Source organism: Camarhynchus parvulus, chromosome 14, assembly GCF_901933205.1.
Source record: "Camarhynchus parvulus chromosome 14, STF_HiC, whole genome shotgun sequence".
NCBI lineage: Eukaryota > Metazoa > Chordata > Aves > Passeriformes > Thraupidae > Camarhynchus > Camarhynchus parvulus.
In genome coordinates, this window is record NC_044584.1 from 5,158,374 (window position 1) to 5,174,512 (window position 16,139).

The following is a 16,139-nucleotide window of genomic DNA, read 5'->3' on the forward strand; positions in this document are numbered from 1 at the left end:
CTTTTAGCAGCTGGAAACACTTAAAACTCCAACTGCTGCAGTTACAGTTTTACTAAAAATATATTGAAATCACTCAAAAGAAAAGTTTGGTGGTGATCTTTATCCATATGCTTCTTTATTTTTGATCTTTTTACAATATTTCACTTTTAGAACATTTTTAAATCTCAGTTTAGGCAAAAAACAATCTGCCAAACATCTGGCACACTTCCTGCTGCCTTCGCTTCCTGGAGTGCGAGGAAAAGCCATCCTTCTTTAATTTGTATGTTTGAAAAAAGCAGGGAGAAATCACAAAATTAATCTGAAAAATCAGACGTCTTTCTCTTGTAGAGGAAGCTCTTTGCAAAGCTGCAACTCTTGATATAGGGCTGAATATCTTCATATAAATCTTTGATTTTCCACAGCATGGCTAAGCCTTAGCTCCTACATCATTGTTTGAATTGTTTTGATCAGTAATTTTTATTTTAAGGCAATACTCAAAGCAGCAGCAGAAGAGAAGCACATGCAGAAGGACAGCCAGGCCCATTGCCCTCTCCAATGTCTCTGTCACCAGCTCCCAGGTATGGTTTTGGAATTAAATTTTGGAATCTGGAACTTCTGGGCTCCACCTGCTCCAGGCTGGGCCGCACTCCAGGTATGCTGAAGCCTCCATGGAAATGGGGCCGTGGCAGTCAAACACCTTTTAGGCTCCTGGGTTCCGTGCCCTGTACCACCTTGAACCTCATGGACACCACGTCCCTGATCCCCGCCTCGATCTCATCATTGGCCTCCACGGACCCCACTCCTTTGGGAGACCCCGTGAGAATCAAGTCCCCTTCTTCCAAGGTGAATATGTGGCTGATGTAGCTGATCAGGTAAGGGATGGAGAAGATCATGGACGAGGTGTCCCCCTCCTGCCTCAGCTTCCCGTTCACCTTCAGCCAGATCTGCAGCTTGTGTGGGTCTGGGATCTTCTCCTTGGGCACGAAGTCACTGACGGGGCAGGAGGAGCCGAACCCTTTCGCCAAGGTCCAGGGCAGCCCCTTCTTCTTGCACTGCTCCTGGGTGTCGCGGGCGGTCATGTCCAGGCACAGGGCATAGCCCGCCACGTGCTCCATGGCCGCGTCCTGCGGCACGGCCTGCGCCCTGCGGCCGATGAGCACCCCCAGCTCCACCTCGTGGTGCAGGTTCCGGCAGTAGTAGGGCCGCACGATCGGGGACCCTTCCCGCACGTAGGCCGAGGAGGGCTTGAGGAAGAAGAGCGGCTCGGCGGGCAGGGCGCTGCCCATCTCCTTGGCGTGCTCCGCGTAGTTGCGCCCCACGCACACGATGTTCCTGCCCCACTCCCAGAAGCGGGACAGCGGTTTGGAGCCGGCCATGGCCGCCCTTGCCGCGTCCTTGCGGGTCCCCGCACGGCGCCGCCGCTCCTCCCGCTCCTCCTCCGCGGGCTGAGCGGGCGGGCCGGGGGCCGGGCCCGGGGCCCGGCCGGGCGCAGCGCCGCCCCCCCGCACGCCGGGCCGGGCCGGGCCGGGCCGTGCCGGCGCTGCCGCCGCCTCCTGGGGCGGACAGCCAAGGTAACCGGGCCGGGCGGGGTGCACGATGCTCCGCGGGGGCTGGCGGGGGCTCGGCACCGCCCTGGCAGCCGGGGCCGTCCTCGGGGCCGTTCTCCGAGCCGGTACGTGCGGCGGTTGCTCTCGGGCCGTGCCTCGCGGCCCCGGCCGTGCCCGGCCCTGGGGCTGACTCACGGCCCGAGCAGGCCGGCAGCTCTGGGCTGCAGCCGGGGCCGTGCCGTGCTGAGCCCATCGCGGAGGCCCCGCGGAGCCCCGCGCCGGCGGTCAGTGCTGGGGAGGAGGAGGATGGGGGGCCGGGCTGCGTTCGGCGGGTGACAGCTTGTACCGGTGATGGAACCGACCCCAAACGGTCCGAGCTTGCGTTTGCATTTCGGGCCTAAATCCTCAACGCCTCTCCTGGGCTCTCTGGGAATCTCCTCAGGTGGTTTTGCATCGCTGGGGTTTTAAGACGTGGCTGTGATGGGCGAGAATCGCCGGGGTTCTGTGGCAGGGACACTGCCGGGAGCTGCCGTGTGGCAGTGCCAGACCGAGCCTGTGGCAGCTCCCGAGGTCCCAGGGTGGGCTCTGCACCTTCCACTGCCGGGACTGGGAGCTGCCCTGGCTTCAGACGCATTTCCTGGAGCCACAGACTCGCTGGGTATCCCAAAAATCCCCGCAGAGTGTAAAGAGTGAGCGTGGTTCTTGTGAGGCAGCGCAGCAGCTGGGCGTGCAGTCATTTCTGAGTGACAGCCCTGCTGGGAACGGGAATTTTCCACTCTTTTATGTAATAGAGTAACCCCAAACGTTCTGGAGGAAGTGCACGAAGCAGCCGGGTTCTGAGGGAACCTGCCTGCTGACATTAACAGCTCCAGCTGTGCCCATGATCCATTCCACAAGCCCAGGTGGGTGATTCAGAGCCTGCTGTCCCACCCCTCTGCTCCAGACAAAGCTGAGTAATAATGAAGTCACTGGGCATTAATGAGTTCTGGGGCAGAGCTGTGTGTGTGACAGGATCTGAGCATGGCCAGGGAGCTCCTCTGGGCTGGACAGGTCTGAGCAGGGCGTGAGGAGCTCCCTGCTCTGCTCCTGAGCTGCACATGGCAACTCACAACATGTGAGTTTCATTCTTGGTGGATGCTTTCTCATTCCTTTGTTGAAATTACATGTTTGGAAACATTTCCTTATGTGGTGCAGCTTGTTTGTTTGTTTGGTAAGAATTGCAAATTACACACGAAAAGAGACTGTGGGATCTGGGCCAAGGTTAGGGATGGTTCATGGGAAAGAAGCATTTGAAATATGTGAATATTTCCTTTGAGTTGAAGTTAAGGTTGGGTTGTTTCCTTTTGTTTGGTTGTATTTTTTTTCCTAGTTGATGTCTGGCCTGCAAACAAACACCCAGTATAGATAACTCTTGTGACTGAGAGCATCCAAAAGTTCTCCCTGTTGGCGAGCAGTTGATTTTTGGGCATTTTTCCCCATCAAAGAATAGTAAGGGCTTTTTTGTGTTTTTTTGAAAGGAGCTTCTCCAGAGGAGCACTGCAGGTAGGGATGCTTCTCCCAATCCTGTAAATACCCAGTGCATGCCTGTTGTGTTGTGCCTTGGGTTTGTTGTTTTTTTTGAGCACTATGTTTAATTTCACTGGTTCCCCTTCCCTCCTGAGCAGGGATGGTGGAGGTGGAAGAAGCTCTGGGCAGGATGGTAGTGCCAGAGGGCTCTGACAGCTCCCTGTGCCTGGCAGCAGGAGCAGATCTGCAGGACTGTGGGGCTCCTGCAGAGCTGCTCTTATCGGGGCTGGGCAGGCTGGGGACAGTGGGACAGGGTGGTGAGCACCAGCACAGGGACCCTCCCTGTGGCCCGGAGGGAGGTGGCCAAGCAGGAAAGTCAGGAGCCTCTGGGAGAGTCAGTGGTGCAGAATAAAATGGGTCTGAGCCAGCACAGGCACCTCTGGGTTGTGCAAACACCTCGTGGGTGCTCAGCCAGCAGTTCCTGACCTGCAGGGACTGGCGTCTCTTTCCTTGCAAGTGTTTGAGCTCAGCTCTGAACTGCAGGGCCCCAGCAATGCCAGGCCTCGCTGTCTCTGCTTCCCTCCCTTCAGTTTGTGTGGTAACACCTCTCAGCGTTGGCTATTTCTTTAAGAGCCAAGCAGTGGAGCCCAGGTTATTTGCATCTGGAATTTGCTTCTTGGATCTGATTAAACATTGAACCAAAAGCAAACATGGAAGCTCTGGTGTTGCATCAGGGCAGGCATGAGCAAGGGCCCTGTGTTACCTGGCCAGGTAGGGAGCCTTCCTGCCTTGGAGAGCCTCTTTGCTCTCCATGTGCAGTGCAGGATGACATTTCCCACAGAAATACAAACTGGATATTTCTGTCGGAGCAGTGTGTGTATTTCCGTATTTCTCCTTTTTTTTTTGCCCTCCTTCCTTCTTGTTTTTTGGCTCTGACGTGTCCTTTGTGCCTTTTTTGCAAAACGTCTGTCCCAGGCTGGCCTTTGACCAGCTCCATTCTGCTCTCTTGCCCCTTGAAATCTCCTCTCTGATGCAAGTGCAGAGTTGTCCCTGCATGGAAAGCAAAGTGTCCTCTCCTTCTCAGGGCAGCTCTGGAGCACGCAGAGCCTTGAGGGGCACCAGGTTTTGTCCCATGGTGGCCTCACTCCTCCTGTCTGAAGGGGGCAGGTCGGGCTGTGCTGTGAGCTGGGGCACCTGCCATGCCTTGTCCCTCCTGTCCCCTCCCAGGGCTGAGCTCTGACTGGTTTTGGTGCCCAGGTTCAGCACAGCTGCGAGCTCAATTCCTGCACACCGAGCACGAGCTGAGGGAGCCCAGGACAGTGAGCCAGGCCGACATGAAGGTGGAAATCCTGCCAGCCCTCACTGACAACTACATGTACCTCCTCATCGACCAGGACACCAGGGAGGCTGCCATCGTTGACCCTGTGCAGCCCCAGAAGGTAACACCCCCCTGGCTCTGGGATGGCCTTGCAGGAGGGAACGAGCCCCAGGCTGCCCCGGGTGTGGGGGAAAGGCTGGAAGGGCTGGCTGTGCACAGGGACAGCCTGGGGTCACCCCAAGGATTGCTGTGTCCCTCCTTTACTCCAGGGATTGCTGTGTCTGTCCCTCAGTCACCCCAGGAATTGCTGTGTCCCTCCTTTACTCCAGGGATTGCTGTGTCCCCAGCTCACCCCAGGGATTGCTGTGTCCCTCCCTCACCCCAGGAATTACTGACCTGTTCTGGGATTTTGGCCTTAATTTGATGTAGGGCAGATGTAGGGAAATGGCACTTGGGGCTGGGTCAGAGCTTGTGTGCTGCCCTCTCCCTCCAGCCTGGGTGGGATGAGCTCCTGCAGGGCTGCTGTGGCTCTCACTCCTCATGCCCAGGTGCCACCAGGGGTGCTGCCAGCTCGTTCCATGGTGTGACTCTCCTCCTGTGTCGCTCCTGCAGGTTTTGGATGCAGTCAAGAAGCATGGAGTGAGGCTGACCACTGTCCTGACCACCCACCACCACTGGTAACCGCCCTGTCCTGGTCCCTCACACACACACAGCCAGCAGCTGCTGCTCTCCTGGCTCCAGGGGATCTCTGAGCAGCAGCTGAGGCAGAAGGATCAGAGCTCATTCCTTTGGCCTTGCTCTGAGCTGTGTGTCAGTGCCTTTCACCTTTAAAACGCTGATTTTTGCGGGCAGCTGTGGGTGTGGGAGGGAGCACAGCGGTGCTGAGGTGCCAGGACAGGCCCGTGAGGCGTCCTGCAGTCAGCACTGTGGGAGGATCACTCAGTGCAGATCGGCTCTGCCGGGGTGTAACATGAATGTTTTGCTGTAGTAACCTGTGTGTGGGTCAGAGTGGAGCCACCTCTGTGGCTGGAGAGCGAAACAAGCAGCCCTGAGCTGGACAAAGCAGCAGCACAGCAGTGCTGGGCTCTGGGGCAGCTCTGTGCCTGCTCCCTGGTGTTTTGCACATTTTCCACTCACCCCATTCCCTCCCTGCCCCAGTTACTGCAGAGGTTACTGGGAGCCCCTAAGGCTGCTGTTTCCCACCTGGGATGGACTTGTCAGGGATTGATTCCCCCTCTGACTGCCCCAATTACTGCAGAAATTATTTCCACTCCTGTTGCCATGGCGTGTGCTTGGCTGTGAGGAGTGATGGATCCTGGGAGAGGCTGGATCAGAAATGATCACCTGGAGCTTACCACTGCACTCCCAGTGACCATAAACCTGTGTTCATCCCTCCCCAAATCCCTTTTTTCCCTTCCAGGGACCATGCTGGAGGCAACGAGAAGCTGGTGAAGATGGAGCCGGGGCTGTACGTGTACGGGGGGGACAGCAGGGTGGGGGCCCTGACCCACAGAGTGTCCCACCTGACAGCTCTCAAGGTAAAGGGAGGCACTGCAGGGCTCTGGGCATCCCCTCCTTGTGGCACAGCTCTGATCCCACCTGGGCTGGGCAGCTCTGGTGCCTTTCAGCACATGGGGGATGGCTGAAATGCAGCTTTCACCATTTTCCAGCCCTGGGAGCTGCAACCCCTCTGCCATGTGTGAGGACAGCACTGGGGCACCTGGGACATGCTGGATGTCCCTGTGCAGCTGGGGGACAGGACAGGGGCTGTGTGACAGGGCAGGGAGAGTGTGACAGGGCAGGGATTGTGCTCTGCCAGGAGCACGGCAAGATCCAGAACAGATCCAGCTGTTCCCGTGGGATGCCAGCTGGAAGATGGGCTGAGCACAGCAGTGCCAGCCTGGCTGTCCCCTGCTGGCAGGGGAGCTGGCAGGTGCCAGCGCTACTGGGACAGGTGACAGCACTGCTGGGACAGGTGCAGGCAGGCATGAAGGGCCCTGCTGGCCTCGGGTGCACAGGAGGGAGCCCAGGAAGGTGGGCACATGAGGCTGTGTTGAATCCTTGCCTTTTCCTCATCTACTTCTCCCCTTCAGCTCCATTTCTGTTTGGGGCTTTTTTCACGCTCCATCAGCTTTGTTTAGGATTCTCTGTTGGCTCCTGCTGCCACCCAGGCTTTGAGTGCATGGACGTGAAAGGATCTGGCAGTTCCCTTTGTCAGGACACCTGCTTGGAGGAAACAGCTCCCTGCCAGCCCTCCCTCCCTCCCTGGGCTCTCCCAGGAGCAGAGCTGCTGCTTCCTGGCCAGCCTGGGGCAGATTTGGGACCATTAGAGCACTGAGAGTAGCAATTCTTTTCTAACCATGCCATTGCAGCTTCAGCTTAGTGTTCTGCCTTCTTCCCAGGTGGGATCTCTGAGTGTGAAATGCCTCAGTACGCCGTGTCACACCTCGGGACACATCTGTTATTATGTGACTAAGCCAAATAGCTCCGAGCCACCTGCAGTTTTTACAGGTGAGGAGTTGGGAGGTTCCCTTGCAAAAACAGAAGCTCCCCCTCTGCCTGGGTGCCTCTGGATGTGCATCCCTCCCTTCCTGCCAGGGCAGCTGTTTATAACATCCACATCTCGTGCTCCCCTTCCCAAGCAGGAGCTGTAGGTGGAGCTGGGGAAGCCCCTCTGGATTTGTGAGCCAGGGCTGCACACCCTGCAGGCAGCAGCAGGAGCGAGCCCTGCATGAGTCCCACATCCAGCATTTTTTTTTTCTGGAAAAAAGAGCTGTTGGTTTCCTGTTTGAGGCCAAACTGGCTGATCCCAAACCCTGTTGCTTTTCCATGTATCTGTGCTCAGGTCTGACAGCAGAGAGAGGAGAGAGTAGGGGAGTCAGGGAGGGCTGGTGCTCCACTGCTGGTGGCCAGGGCCTGGATCCTGCTTTGGGGAGAAGGATTCCCCTTCCCTGGGGCTGTGCTTCATCCCTGTGTTCTCCAGAAGCTCCTGCATGGAAGAGAAAGAGCCTTAAACAAGATTTTAGGGAGCACTGGGGAGAAAATAGAGGCGACTCATCTTTGTTCAGTTTCACAGCAAAGAAAAGTGTTCCTTGTCCCCTGTAGGAGGGACAGCAGGGGACAGGGGCTGCCCACAGCTCGGAGGTGCTGGCAGGAGGTGCCTGGTGAGGCTTCCACATTTGCCACCAGTGTTGGTGTGGCACAGCCCGGCTGTCCCCGTGCTCAGCTGCTGTGCTGGGCCAGCAGTGGCAGGGCTGAGCCCCCAGGCTGGTGTGGGCAGCCTGCTGTGGCCCTGATGCCATGTCACCCCTGCAGGTGACACCCTGTTCGTGGCTGGCTGTGGGAAGTTCTTCGAGGGCACCCCAGAAGAGATGTACAAGGCACTGATTGAGATTTTGGGCAGCCTGGACCCCAGAACGGTACAAACCTCTCCTTCTGTGTGAGTGAGGCAGCCCAGAGCAGCACACAGAGCAGAGAAACACCCTGAGGGTGCTGCTGTGCAGAGAGACTGCTGTGTGCAAGGAATGGATGCTAACAGGAGTTCTGTGGTGCTGCAGTGCCCTGGGAAGGATTGGCCTGCCCCAAATGCGTTTGTGCTTTGTGGGGAAGGAGCAGGGGCCGGTTATGAAAGGCTGCTGGGCTGGAACATGGGGCTCTCTCATCTGTTCTGCTGGCAGCCTGTCCTGCCTGCTGAGTCCTGGCACGTGTGCCTGTCTCCATTTGGGGGTGTTGGGTGGAGTGTGCTGTTCCTGCTGTGCTGCTGGCACCTGGCAGTCCCCCCTTGGTGCCTTTGCAGTGCCCAGTGTCACTGTCCCTTCCTCTTCCCAGAGGGTTTACTGTGGCCACGAGTACACCATCAACAACCTCAAGTTTGCTCGGCACGTGGAACCCAGGAACCCCAGCATCCAGGAGAAGCTGGCCTGGGCCAAGGTGAGCTGCTCTTCCTTCCCTGCACACAGAGCCTCACTCAGGAGCCGCTGGGGAGAACAGGGAGTTAAGAGCCAGGTTGCTGCGTTGCAGGGCAGCAGGGTTTGGCTGTGCCCACAGTTTGCTGTCTGGGGGAGAAATTCCCTGCCTGGAAAGTCCTGTTCTGTCCAGGACACTCCCTGCTCCCCAGAATTCCTGGTGGAGCAGCCCTGTGTCCCTCCTTGCAGGCCCAGTACGACAGTGGAGAGCCCACCATCCCCTCCACCATCGCCGAGGAGTTCACCTACAACCCCTTCATGAGAGTGAGGTAGGGAACTGTCCCAGTGCCTCCCACATCCCTGTCTGGGAGCCTCCCGGGCTCTCACTGGCTGTCCTGGCAGAAGGTTCCTGGTTTGGGGGTTGTGCTGAGCATCATTCCCTGGCTCAGGAGGCACAACAGGCTTTGGTGTGTCCTGCTCCCTCAAACAGCAGATGCTGCTGGGGCACAGAAGTGCCATTTCCTCCTGAGCCTGCAGACCAGGCTGGGAGCTGTGCCAAAGCCCAGTGTTTGGTGCTGAAGTGCAGCCTTGAGCCCTGCCCCTGGTGCCTCCAGGGTCCCATCCTGACCCTGCTCTTCCCTCCTGGCAGGGAGAAGTCAGTCCAGGAGCACGCTGGGGAGAGCGACCCTGTGCGGGTCATGGGGGCCATCAGGAAAGAGAAGGACAACTTCAGAGTGCCCAAGGACTGAGCCCTGCCTGCATCACTTTAATCATCACTTTAATGTCACTTCAACTGTCACTTAGACCTTCCAGATGTTTTAGGAGTCAAATCTTCTGTCGTGGTTGAGACAAGTTTTCTTTAGGTTTTTTGTTTTAAGAGAAAAAAAAGCACTTTGCCCTTGTTGAGATGTTCCACAGCATATTTATATTACAATGAAGAATATTTATCCTCCTCTTGCTCTCTCAAGCTGTCACGTGTCGCCTGCAGATCATTGTGCAAGTGTCGATGTGAGACTCCAGGCTGGGCAGGATCAAGCCTGGGGGTTTAGGAAGCAGCTCCTGTCATTGCTGTGGATGCAGAAGGTGGGACTGAGATGTCTCTGTGTGTAGCAGAGACCAAACTCAGGAGCTGAAGATTCCAATGTTTCCTCCATGCTGCTGCTTCAACATTCTGGGTGTCCTCCTGGCTCCCCCAACACCAGTTCCAGGGACAGACCTGCCATGCCAGTGCTGCTTCAGGTGTCACCTGGGAGCCCCACGGGCTGCTCTGGCTCTGGGGCCATCCAGCTGCTCTCTTGTCCCCAGGCCTTGCTGTGCTTGCACCCTTTGAGTCCCAAGCTGTTGCATGAAGCTGCTCCCTGCTGTCCCCTGTGTGTGACCTGTGCCAGGGCTTTGGCTGGTGCCTCAGAATGCAGGAGCAGCCACTCCTGGTGGGTGCCTGTCCCCCTGAGGGAGGTGACAGCCCTGCAGCAGGCCTGGGAGTCACAGGCAGCTGAGCAGTTGTTACCTGTCCCCAGGTGAGCAGGGATGGGGGGGTGGCACCAGTCTTCATTTGCTTTAAAATGCTGAATTTTATGTGGTTCAGAGAGAGAAGTGCTGCCTAAAGCTGTGGTGCCTCCTGGAACTCTGTGCTGCCACACCTGACTGCGGCTGTCCTGAGGGCTGGGCAGAGGGGAAATAAAGAACAGCTGGAAGCAGAGGTTGTTAACTCACAGATTCCTGAATTTCTTGGGTTTGGACTGGAGATTGAAGTCAACCAGCTGGGAGTGTCATTCTGCCTAATCCTGGGGTGAGTGGGTGGCACTGTGGGGACCCCAGGGGCTTTAGTGGCAGCTGCATTTTTGTGGGAGGGGAACAGGGAGGGTTCAGCCCTGGTTCTGCTGCTGTGAGTGCCAGTCCCTCCTCACAAGGGGCATTTGGGCCCCTCAGGACTGGAGGGACATGGAGGGGCTGGAGCATGACCAGGGAAGGGAACTGGGCCGGGGAGGGGCTGGAGAATTCCTGAGGGAGCTGGAAAGGGGCTCAGCCTGGAGAAAAGGGGGATCAGGAGGAATTTCTGGCTCTGTGCAGAGCGGGGGACAGCCGGGGGTGTCGGGCTCTGCTCCAGGGAACAGGGACAGGAGCACAGGGAACGGCCTCAGGCTGGGCTCAGGGTGGGATTTTAGGGAAAATTCCTTCCTGGAGGGGCCGCCCAGCCCTGGCACAGCTGCCCAGGGCAGGAGTCCCCATCCCTGAGGGGATTTAGCAGCCCTGTGCATGTGGCACTTGGGGACGTGGGTCAGTGCTGGCTTTGGTTTTGGGGGGAATGGTTGGATTCTGTCTCAGGGGACTTTTCCAGCCTCAACAAGGCCGTGTGGGGGCCATGGCCAGCCCTGCCCCAGCGCTGGGGATGCTCAGCTCAGCTCCCTGTGCCTTTGGGGCTTCCTGCACTCGGGGTGGGACCCTGTCCGTGGGGCAGAGACCCTGCAGGACCCCCCTGCAGCAGTTCCAGCGTCCGGCACCGCTCCGCACCTTCCCTCCAGTGCCACCAATGCCACCAGTGCCAGCCCCCCTCCCTCCCCGCGTCCCCGCTGGCCCTGGGGCAGGCAGGGGCTGATTTTGGGGACAGGGCTGGGGGCTCCCCTCCTTCCTCCATGCCGGGAGTGTCGGGACGCGCCCAGGCTGGCGCAGGGGCGGTCCCCCGTGTCCCCCGTGTCCCCCGTGTGGCCGCGGCCGGGCTGTGCCCGCCCCACGCTGCGTGACCCGCCCCGCACACGCGGGGACCGCCCCGGGGGTGGCGCTGGGGACGCGCCGGGGTCCCGCAGCCTTCCCGGGGCCATGAAGGTGAAGGTGATCTCCGTGCTGGAGGACAACTACATGTACCTGGTGATCGAGGAGAGCACCCGGCACGCCCTGGCCGTGGACGCCGCGGTGCCCAAGCGGGTGAGCGGGTCCGGGGGGTGGCGGTGGCCCCATGGCGGGGTGTCCGTGGGACATCCCCGGGCAGGACAGAGCCCCCCATGCCCTGGCTGTGCCTGGGAGCCCTGCCCTGCCCGGGCTCCGCGGGGTCCCCGAGCCGCTCCCAGCCCGCGCCGCGCCCCGCAGCCAGCGGGATCGCCCCAAAGCCAGCCCTGTGCAGGGTGACCCCATGGGCACCCCCCTTTCCTGGGCCGCCGTGCCCCCCGTGTCGCTGTGCCCGCTGTCCCCGGTGCCAGCCCTCCCCGTCGCGGCTTTTCAGCGTTCGGCGCTGCCTCGGGCATTTCCTTCCTCCCGGAGCCGGGGCAGCTCCTGGCCCTGCGTGTTGAGCTGGCATCGGAGCCTCCTGGCACCGAGCGGGGCTGGCAGTGCCCTGCGGCCAGCGTGGGTGGCACGGCCCTCGTGTCCCTGCCCTGGCCGTGGCACCGTGCCCTCCTATGTGCCTTCCTTAAGAAAGCACCGGCCAAAAACGCCCCCATGGCCGTGGAAGAGCGTGGTGCCATCGCCCTGCTCCAGGCGGGGTCACACCTTTGTCCCACCCTCGGGGGGTGTTTTGGGGGATTGCCCTGCCTGGTGGCACAGGGGACAGGTCACGGTGTGGGGGTGTGTCACCTCCCCTGCCCTCTCACCGCTGCTCTGGTCCCTTGCAGCTGCTGGAGATCATCAAGAAAGAGGACGTGGTGCTCAGGGCCATCCTCACCACCCACCACCACTGGTAGGTGTGGCTGTGTCCCCATGGGGACGGTGCCCGTTCCCAATCCCGATTCCACTCCCATTCCTGATCCCAGTCCTATTCCCATTCCTAATCCCAGTTCCAGTCCTGATCCCAGTGCCACTCCCAATCCTACTCCCATTCCCAGTCCCAAACCCATTCCCACTGCCGCTCCCATTCCCAATCCCAAACCCATTCCCAGTCCTGATCCCAGTCCCAATCCCAATTCCAGTCCTGATCCCATTCCCAGCCCCATTCCCATTCCCAGTCCCACTCCCTGCTCTGCCCTAGGGACCACGCCAGGGGCAATGAGGAGCTGGCCCAGCTGCTGCCAGGCCTGCAGGTGTTCGGGGCTGACGAGCGCATCGGGGCCCTCACCCACAGGGTCAGCCACGGCCAGGAGCTCGCGGTGAGAGCTGCAGGGCTGGGGACACCAGGCTGGGGACACCCACACACGGCTCCTGCTGCTGAGGGGCGTCCCCATGGGGGCCAGTGGGGAGTGCATTGGGATGGTCACCCTGTCCCCAGTGGGATGGTCACCCTGTCCCCAGTGGTCCCCAGTGGGGTTGCTGCTGTTGGGCCGTGCTCAGCTCTTGGTGTCCTGGGGTGGGTGCAGATGTGGCCCCTCAGATTCCAGGAAGCTCATCCCAGTCCCAGCCTGTTTGGGGTTGTGCTGGAGGCTCCCTGGGTCCCAAATGAGCTGACACAGCTGGACCCACCCAAAGCCCCATCAGATCTGTGAGCTGCTGGGCCCCAGGCAGGCGTGGGGAGGTCTGGGGGGTCTGTTTGTTCCCCTCAGGGGGACCCTGACCCTCTGTCCCCCCAGTTTGGGACCATCAGGGTGAGGTGTCTCTTCACGCCGTGCCACACCTCGGGCCACATGTGCTACTTCATGTGGGAGGACGATTCCCCAGATGCTCCAGCTCTTTTCTCAGGTACCCACGTGCCCCCCGTGGCTTTTGGGGACACGCTCCCTATGTGCCGCCTGTCCCCACACTCAGCACTGCTGGGGTGACCCTGGCACCCCCATGCCTGGGGTCCCTCGGTGCCCACCCCTGTCCCACAGGTGACACCCTGTTCGTGGGGGGCTGCGGGCAGTTCTTCGAGGGCACAGCGGAGCAGATGCACACCAACCTCACCCAGATCCTGGGCACCCTGCCCAAGGACACGGTGAGGGCCCTTCCCTCCCAGCCTGGGGGGCTCCTGGGGCTGGGAGGGGGCTCAGGGCAGGGATCCTGGGCTGGGACAGGGATCCGGGGCTGGGACAGAGATCCTGGGCTGGATCGGGGATCTGGGGCTCAGGGCAGGGATCTGGGGCTCAGGGCAGGGATCTGGGGCTCAGGGCAGGATCCGGGGCTGGGACCTGCCCTGGGAGCAGGTCTGATGCCCGCTGCTCCTGCAGAAAGTTTTCTGTGGCCACGAATGCACCGTCAGAAACCTCAAATTCGCCTTGAAGGTGGAGCCAGAGAATGAAGTGGTGAAGGAGAAGCTGGCGTGGGCCAAAGTAAGTGGCAGTGCCCCCTGTGCCAGGGGGGCCAGGGTGTGGGATGGCAGTGGGATTTGGACACCTCTGTTCCCCTGGCAGCAGAGGGATGACGAGGACCTGCCCACGGTGCCATCCACGCTGCAGGAGGAGTTCCTGTACAACCCCTTCCTGCGGCTCACGTAAGCACTGCTGGGCTCCTGCCCAAAGCTGCTCCCAAAACCCTCCTGAACCATCCATCCCTGCTCCCAAACCCTCCTGAACCATCCATCCCTGCTCCCAAACCCCTCCTGAACCATCCATCCCTGCTCCCAAACCCCTCCTGCCCCATCCCTGCTCCCAAAACTCTCCTGCACCATCCATCCCTGCTCCCAAACCCCTCCTGCCCCATCCCTGCTCCCAAACCCTCCTGAACCATCCATCCCTGCTCCCAAAACCCTCCTGAACCATCCATCCCTGCTCCCAAAACTCTCCTGAACCATCCATCCCTGCTCCCAAAACCCTCCTGAACCATCCATCCCTGCTCCCAAAACTCTCCTGAACCATCCATCCCTGCTCCCAAAACCCTCCTGAACCATCCATCCCTGCTCCCAAAACTCTCCTGAACCATCCATCCCTGCTCCCAAACCCCTCCTGAACCATCCATCCCTGCTCCCAAACCCCTCCTGAACCATCCATCCCTGCTCCCAAACCCCTCCTGCCCCATCCCTGCTCCCAAACCCTCCTGAACCATCCATCCCTGCTCCCAAAACCCTGCTGGGAAATCCCAGCCCGGGGCCAGGGGAGGCTGCCCGGACATGGGGTCACCCCAAAGCCACCGTGTGCCCCAGCAGGGCCAGCACAGGGTGGCAGTGCCCAGTGTCCATCCCAGCCCAGGGTGTGTCCCCTGTGTCCCCAGGCTCTCAGGGCTGTCCCCTTGCAGGGAGGAGGCCGTGCAGAGGTTCACGGGCAGGACAGACCCTGTGGAGGTGCTGAGGGCTCTGCGCTCCCACAGGGACAACTTCAAGAAGCCCAAGGAGAGGCCCAACCCCCAGGCCATGCTGGCCTTCGACTGGGGGCTCTTTGGGCCCTTCCTGGAGAAGAAGTGACACCCCCGAGGTGCCAGGGCTCCCTCCTGGCTGGGCACAGCTCGGATTGGCTCCCAGCTGGATTTTGGGGCTGGATTTTTTCTTTAAGCTGCTTGTGTGAGGCTGCTCTGCTCTGCTCTGCTCCCCCCTGGCTCCTGGGGTTCCTGTGCAGCTCCTGGATCTCTTTGGGGGGATCCCAGGCTGTGGGACCCCCCTTGGGGCTGGGGTGCTGGCAGAGGGTCAGGCTTGGAGCAGGGGACAGTGCCAGTTTTGGGGAGCTGCCATGGAAGGAGCCAGGGATGCTCAGGACTGTGGTGCTGTGCCCCACGGAGCCCCAGGCTGCCCTGCCTGCCCTGCATCCCAGTCCAGGGCTGCTGTGATGGCTCTGGGACTCCTGGGAGCCCTCCTGGCCCTGCCCCGCCCTGCCCCAGTGTCCTGGCTGATGGACACTTGGATCCCCCCCATGGGACACTGGGATGTGACTGGTGGCACCAGAACCCACCCAGCTCCAGCCCTGTGCTGACAAATCCCCCATCACAGCAGGGTTTGGGTGGGTTCCCCCCCATTTGCCCTATTTTCCAGCAGCTCCCACAGGGATTTGTGGCCCAGTGGCTGCCTTGGGGAGCCCTTGGCCCCTGTGGGATGTCCATGTGGAGCAGGGTCAGCCCCAGGAGGGATTTCCCAGGGTGGGACAGAGTTTAGGCAGCCAGGAACAAAGTGCTGCCAGGCATCCCTTTTTGCTTTTTGCTTTTTCCAAGAGAAAACCTGGAAAACACTCGGTGCCAACTCCATGGACATTGCCTTGCCAGAGCCAGGGAGCAGCTGGGGCTCCCAGGCCTGCCCAGCCTTCACTTTCTGCAAAATCAGGGCTGTGTTTTATTTATTTTTGAGTCTGAGAAAGGAGCAGAGTTTTATTTGCAGCTGTGGGGAGGCACTTCACACCAGTGAAGTCATTCCTTTTTTATTTTTGTGAAGAAAACGAGCGTTTGATGGCAGCTCCCAGCACTGGGGCAGAGCTGATTTCAGGGATTTTCATGTGTGGACTGTGAATTTCTTTGTTGCCACTGGAGTCTTCTGGTTTGGGGCTTTTTCCTGTGCTACAAACCAAGTTGGGTTGGTTTTTGTGTTTTTTTTTTTTGTGGTTTTTTTTGTTTGTTTTGTGTGGGGTTTTTTTGTTTTGTTTTTGTTTTTTGTTTTGTTTTTTGGGGTTTTTTTTTGTTTATTTTGTTTTGGTTTTTTTTTTCCCTTTTATTAAGTTATAGTTTGGATTTACTTTGCATGAAGGGGAAGGATTTATTCAGCTGCCAAAGCTCCCTTGGTACCACGGCCTGCATCCCTCAGTTCCCATGAAATGCTGCATTGTGGATGTCCCCTTTGGGATTTTATTTATCCTTGGGGCAGGGATGCCCCTGTGGGTGTGAACCAGCCCTGAGCCTGCTCCACACCCCAAACTGGGACAAATTCCAGCTGTCCTGGTGCCAGCCAGGGAGCCCAGGGTGGCCCTGTGACCTCTGTGTGTGTGTTGGGAACTGGGGAAGTGACCAAGGGCAGAGCCCTGGGCATTTCATTCCCAGCCAATGCAGCCTCACTGAATTTTGTGCATTTCTGGGCTGATGTGCTGAGTCCAGCCTGGAGCCCCTCCCTGGCCATTCCCTGCTTCAGCCAAA

At 59.2% G+C, this 16,139-nt stretch overlaps 3 protein-coding genes across 11 annotated transcripts; 2 read left to right on the forward strand and 1 right to left on the reverse strand.

The window, feature by feature from the left end:
- Positions 1-93: 93 nt before the first annotated feature.
- FAHD1 (fumarylacetoacetate hydrolase domain containing 1) lies at positions 94-1,429 on the reverse strand. The gene has a single exon (XM_030958119.1). It carries the CDS (start codon positions 1,353-1,355, stop codon positions 669-671), a length of 687 nt encoding a protein of 228 aa, XP_030813979.1. The 5' UTR covers positions 1,356-1,429; the 3' UTR covers positions 94-668.
- A 47-nt stretch (positions 1,430-1,476) lies between these two features.
- On the forward strand, positions 1,477-10,003 carry HAGH (hydroxyacylglutathione hydrolase). 5 transcript variants are annotated; one of them, XM_030958035.1, is made up of 10 exons: positions 1,509-1,550; positions 3,044-3,068; positions 4,260-4,471; positions 4,963-5,027; positions 5,771-5,888; positions 6,753-6,861; positions 7,666-7,769; positions 8,179-8,280; positions 8,505-8,584; positions 8,905-10,003. In XM_030958035.1, the coding sequence occupies exons 3-10, from the start codon at positions 4,367-4,369 to the stop codon at positions 9,002-9,004; spliced, it is 783 nt and encodes a 260-aa protein (XP_030813895.1). In that variant the 5' UTR covers positions 1,509-1,550; positions 3,044-3,068; positions 4,260-4,366; the 3' UTR covers positions 9,005-10,003. The 5 variants fall into 5 exon arrangements, with proteins under 5 accessions (XP_030813892.1, XP_030813893.1, XP_030813895.1 ...); XM_030958032.1 differs by lacking the exon at positions 3,044-3,068 and having other exon boundaries at positions 1,477-1,550; positions 4,290-4,471; positions 8,905-9,207; XM_030958033.1 differs by lacking the exon at positions 3,044-3,068 and having other exon boundaries at positions 1,493-1,550.
- Positions 10,004-11,027: 1,024 nt separating this feature from the next.
- On the forward strand, positions 11,028-15,580 carry HAGHL (hydroxyacylglutathione hydrolase like). 5 transcript variants are annotated; one of them, XM_030958155.1, is made up of 8 exons: positions 11,028-11,177; positions 11,861-11,925; positions 12,214-12,331; positions 12,749-12,857; positions 12,989-13,092; positions 13,325-13,426; positions 13,508-13,587; positions 14,304-15,580. In XM_030958155.1, exons 1-8 carry the CDS (start codon positions 11,073-11,075, stop codon positions 14,491-14,493), a joined length of 873 nt encoding a protein of 290 aa, XP_030814015.1. In that variant the 5' UTR covers positions 11,028-11,072; the 3' UTR covers positions 14,494-15,580. The 5 variants fall into 5 exon arrangements, with proteins under 5 accessions (XP_030814015.1, XP_030814017.1, XP_030814019.1 ...); XM_030958157.1 differs by having other exon boundaries at positions 14,328-15,580; XM_030958159.1 differs by having other exon boundaries at positions 14,400-15,580.
- Positions 15,581-16,139: the final 559 nt, after the last annotated feature.

What these genes read in the sequence shown, in the direction of transcription:
- FAHD1 (XM_030958119.1), bottom strand. Translation starts at nt 1,355, where the DNA reads ATGGCCGGCTCCAAACCGCTGTCCCGCTTCTGGGAGTGGGGCAGGAAC.
- HAGH (XM_030958031.1), top strand. Translation starts at nt 1,576, where the DNA reads ATGCTCCGCGGGGGCTGGCGGGGGCTCGGCACCGCCCTGGCAGCCGGG. An exon ending in CTGACCACCCACCACCACTG is followed by an intron (nt 5,028 to 5,770) that starts GTAACCGCCCTG and finishes TTTCCCTTCCAG; the next exon opens with GGACCATGCTGGAGGCAACG. An exon ending in CCCACCTGACAGCTCTCAAG is followed by an intron (nt 5,889 to 6,752) that starts GTAAAGGGAGGC and finishes CCTTCTTCCCAG; the next exon opens with GTGGGATCTCTGAGTGTGAA.
- HAGHL (XM_030958155.1), top strand. Translation starts at nt 11,073, where the DNA reads ATGAAGGTGAAGGTGATCTCCGTGCTGGAGGACAACTACATGTACCTG. An exon ending in TGCTCCAGCTCTTTTCTCAG is followed by an intron (nt 12,858 to 12,988) that starts GTACCCACGTGC and finishes CCTGTCCCACAG; the next exon opens with GTGACACCCTGTTCGTGGGG. An exon ending in AGAAGCTGGCGTGGGCCAAA is followed by an intron (nt 13,427 to 13,507) that starts GTAAGTGGCAGT and finishes TTCCCCTGGCAG; the next exon opens with CAGAGGGATGACGAGGACCT.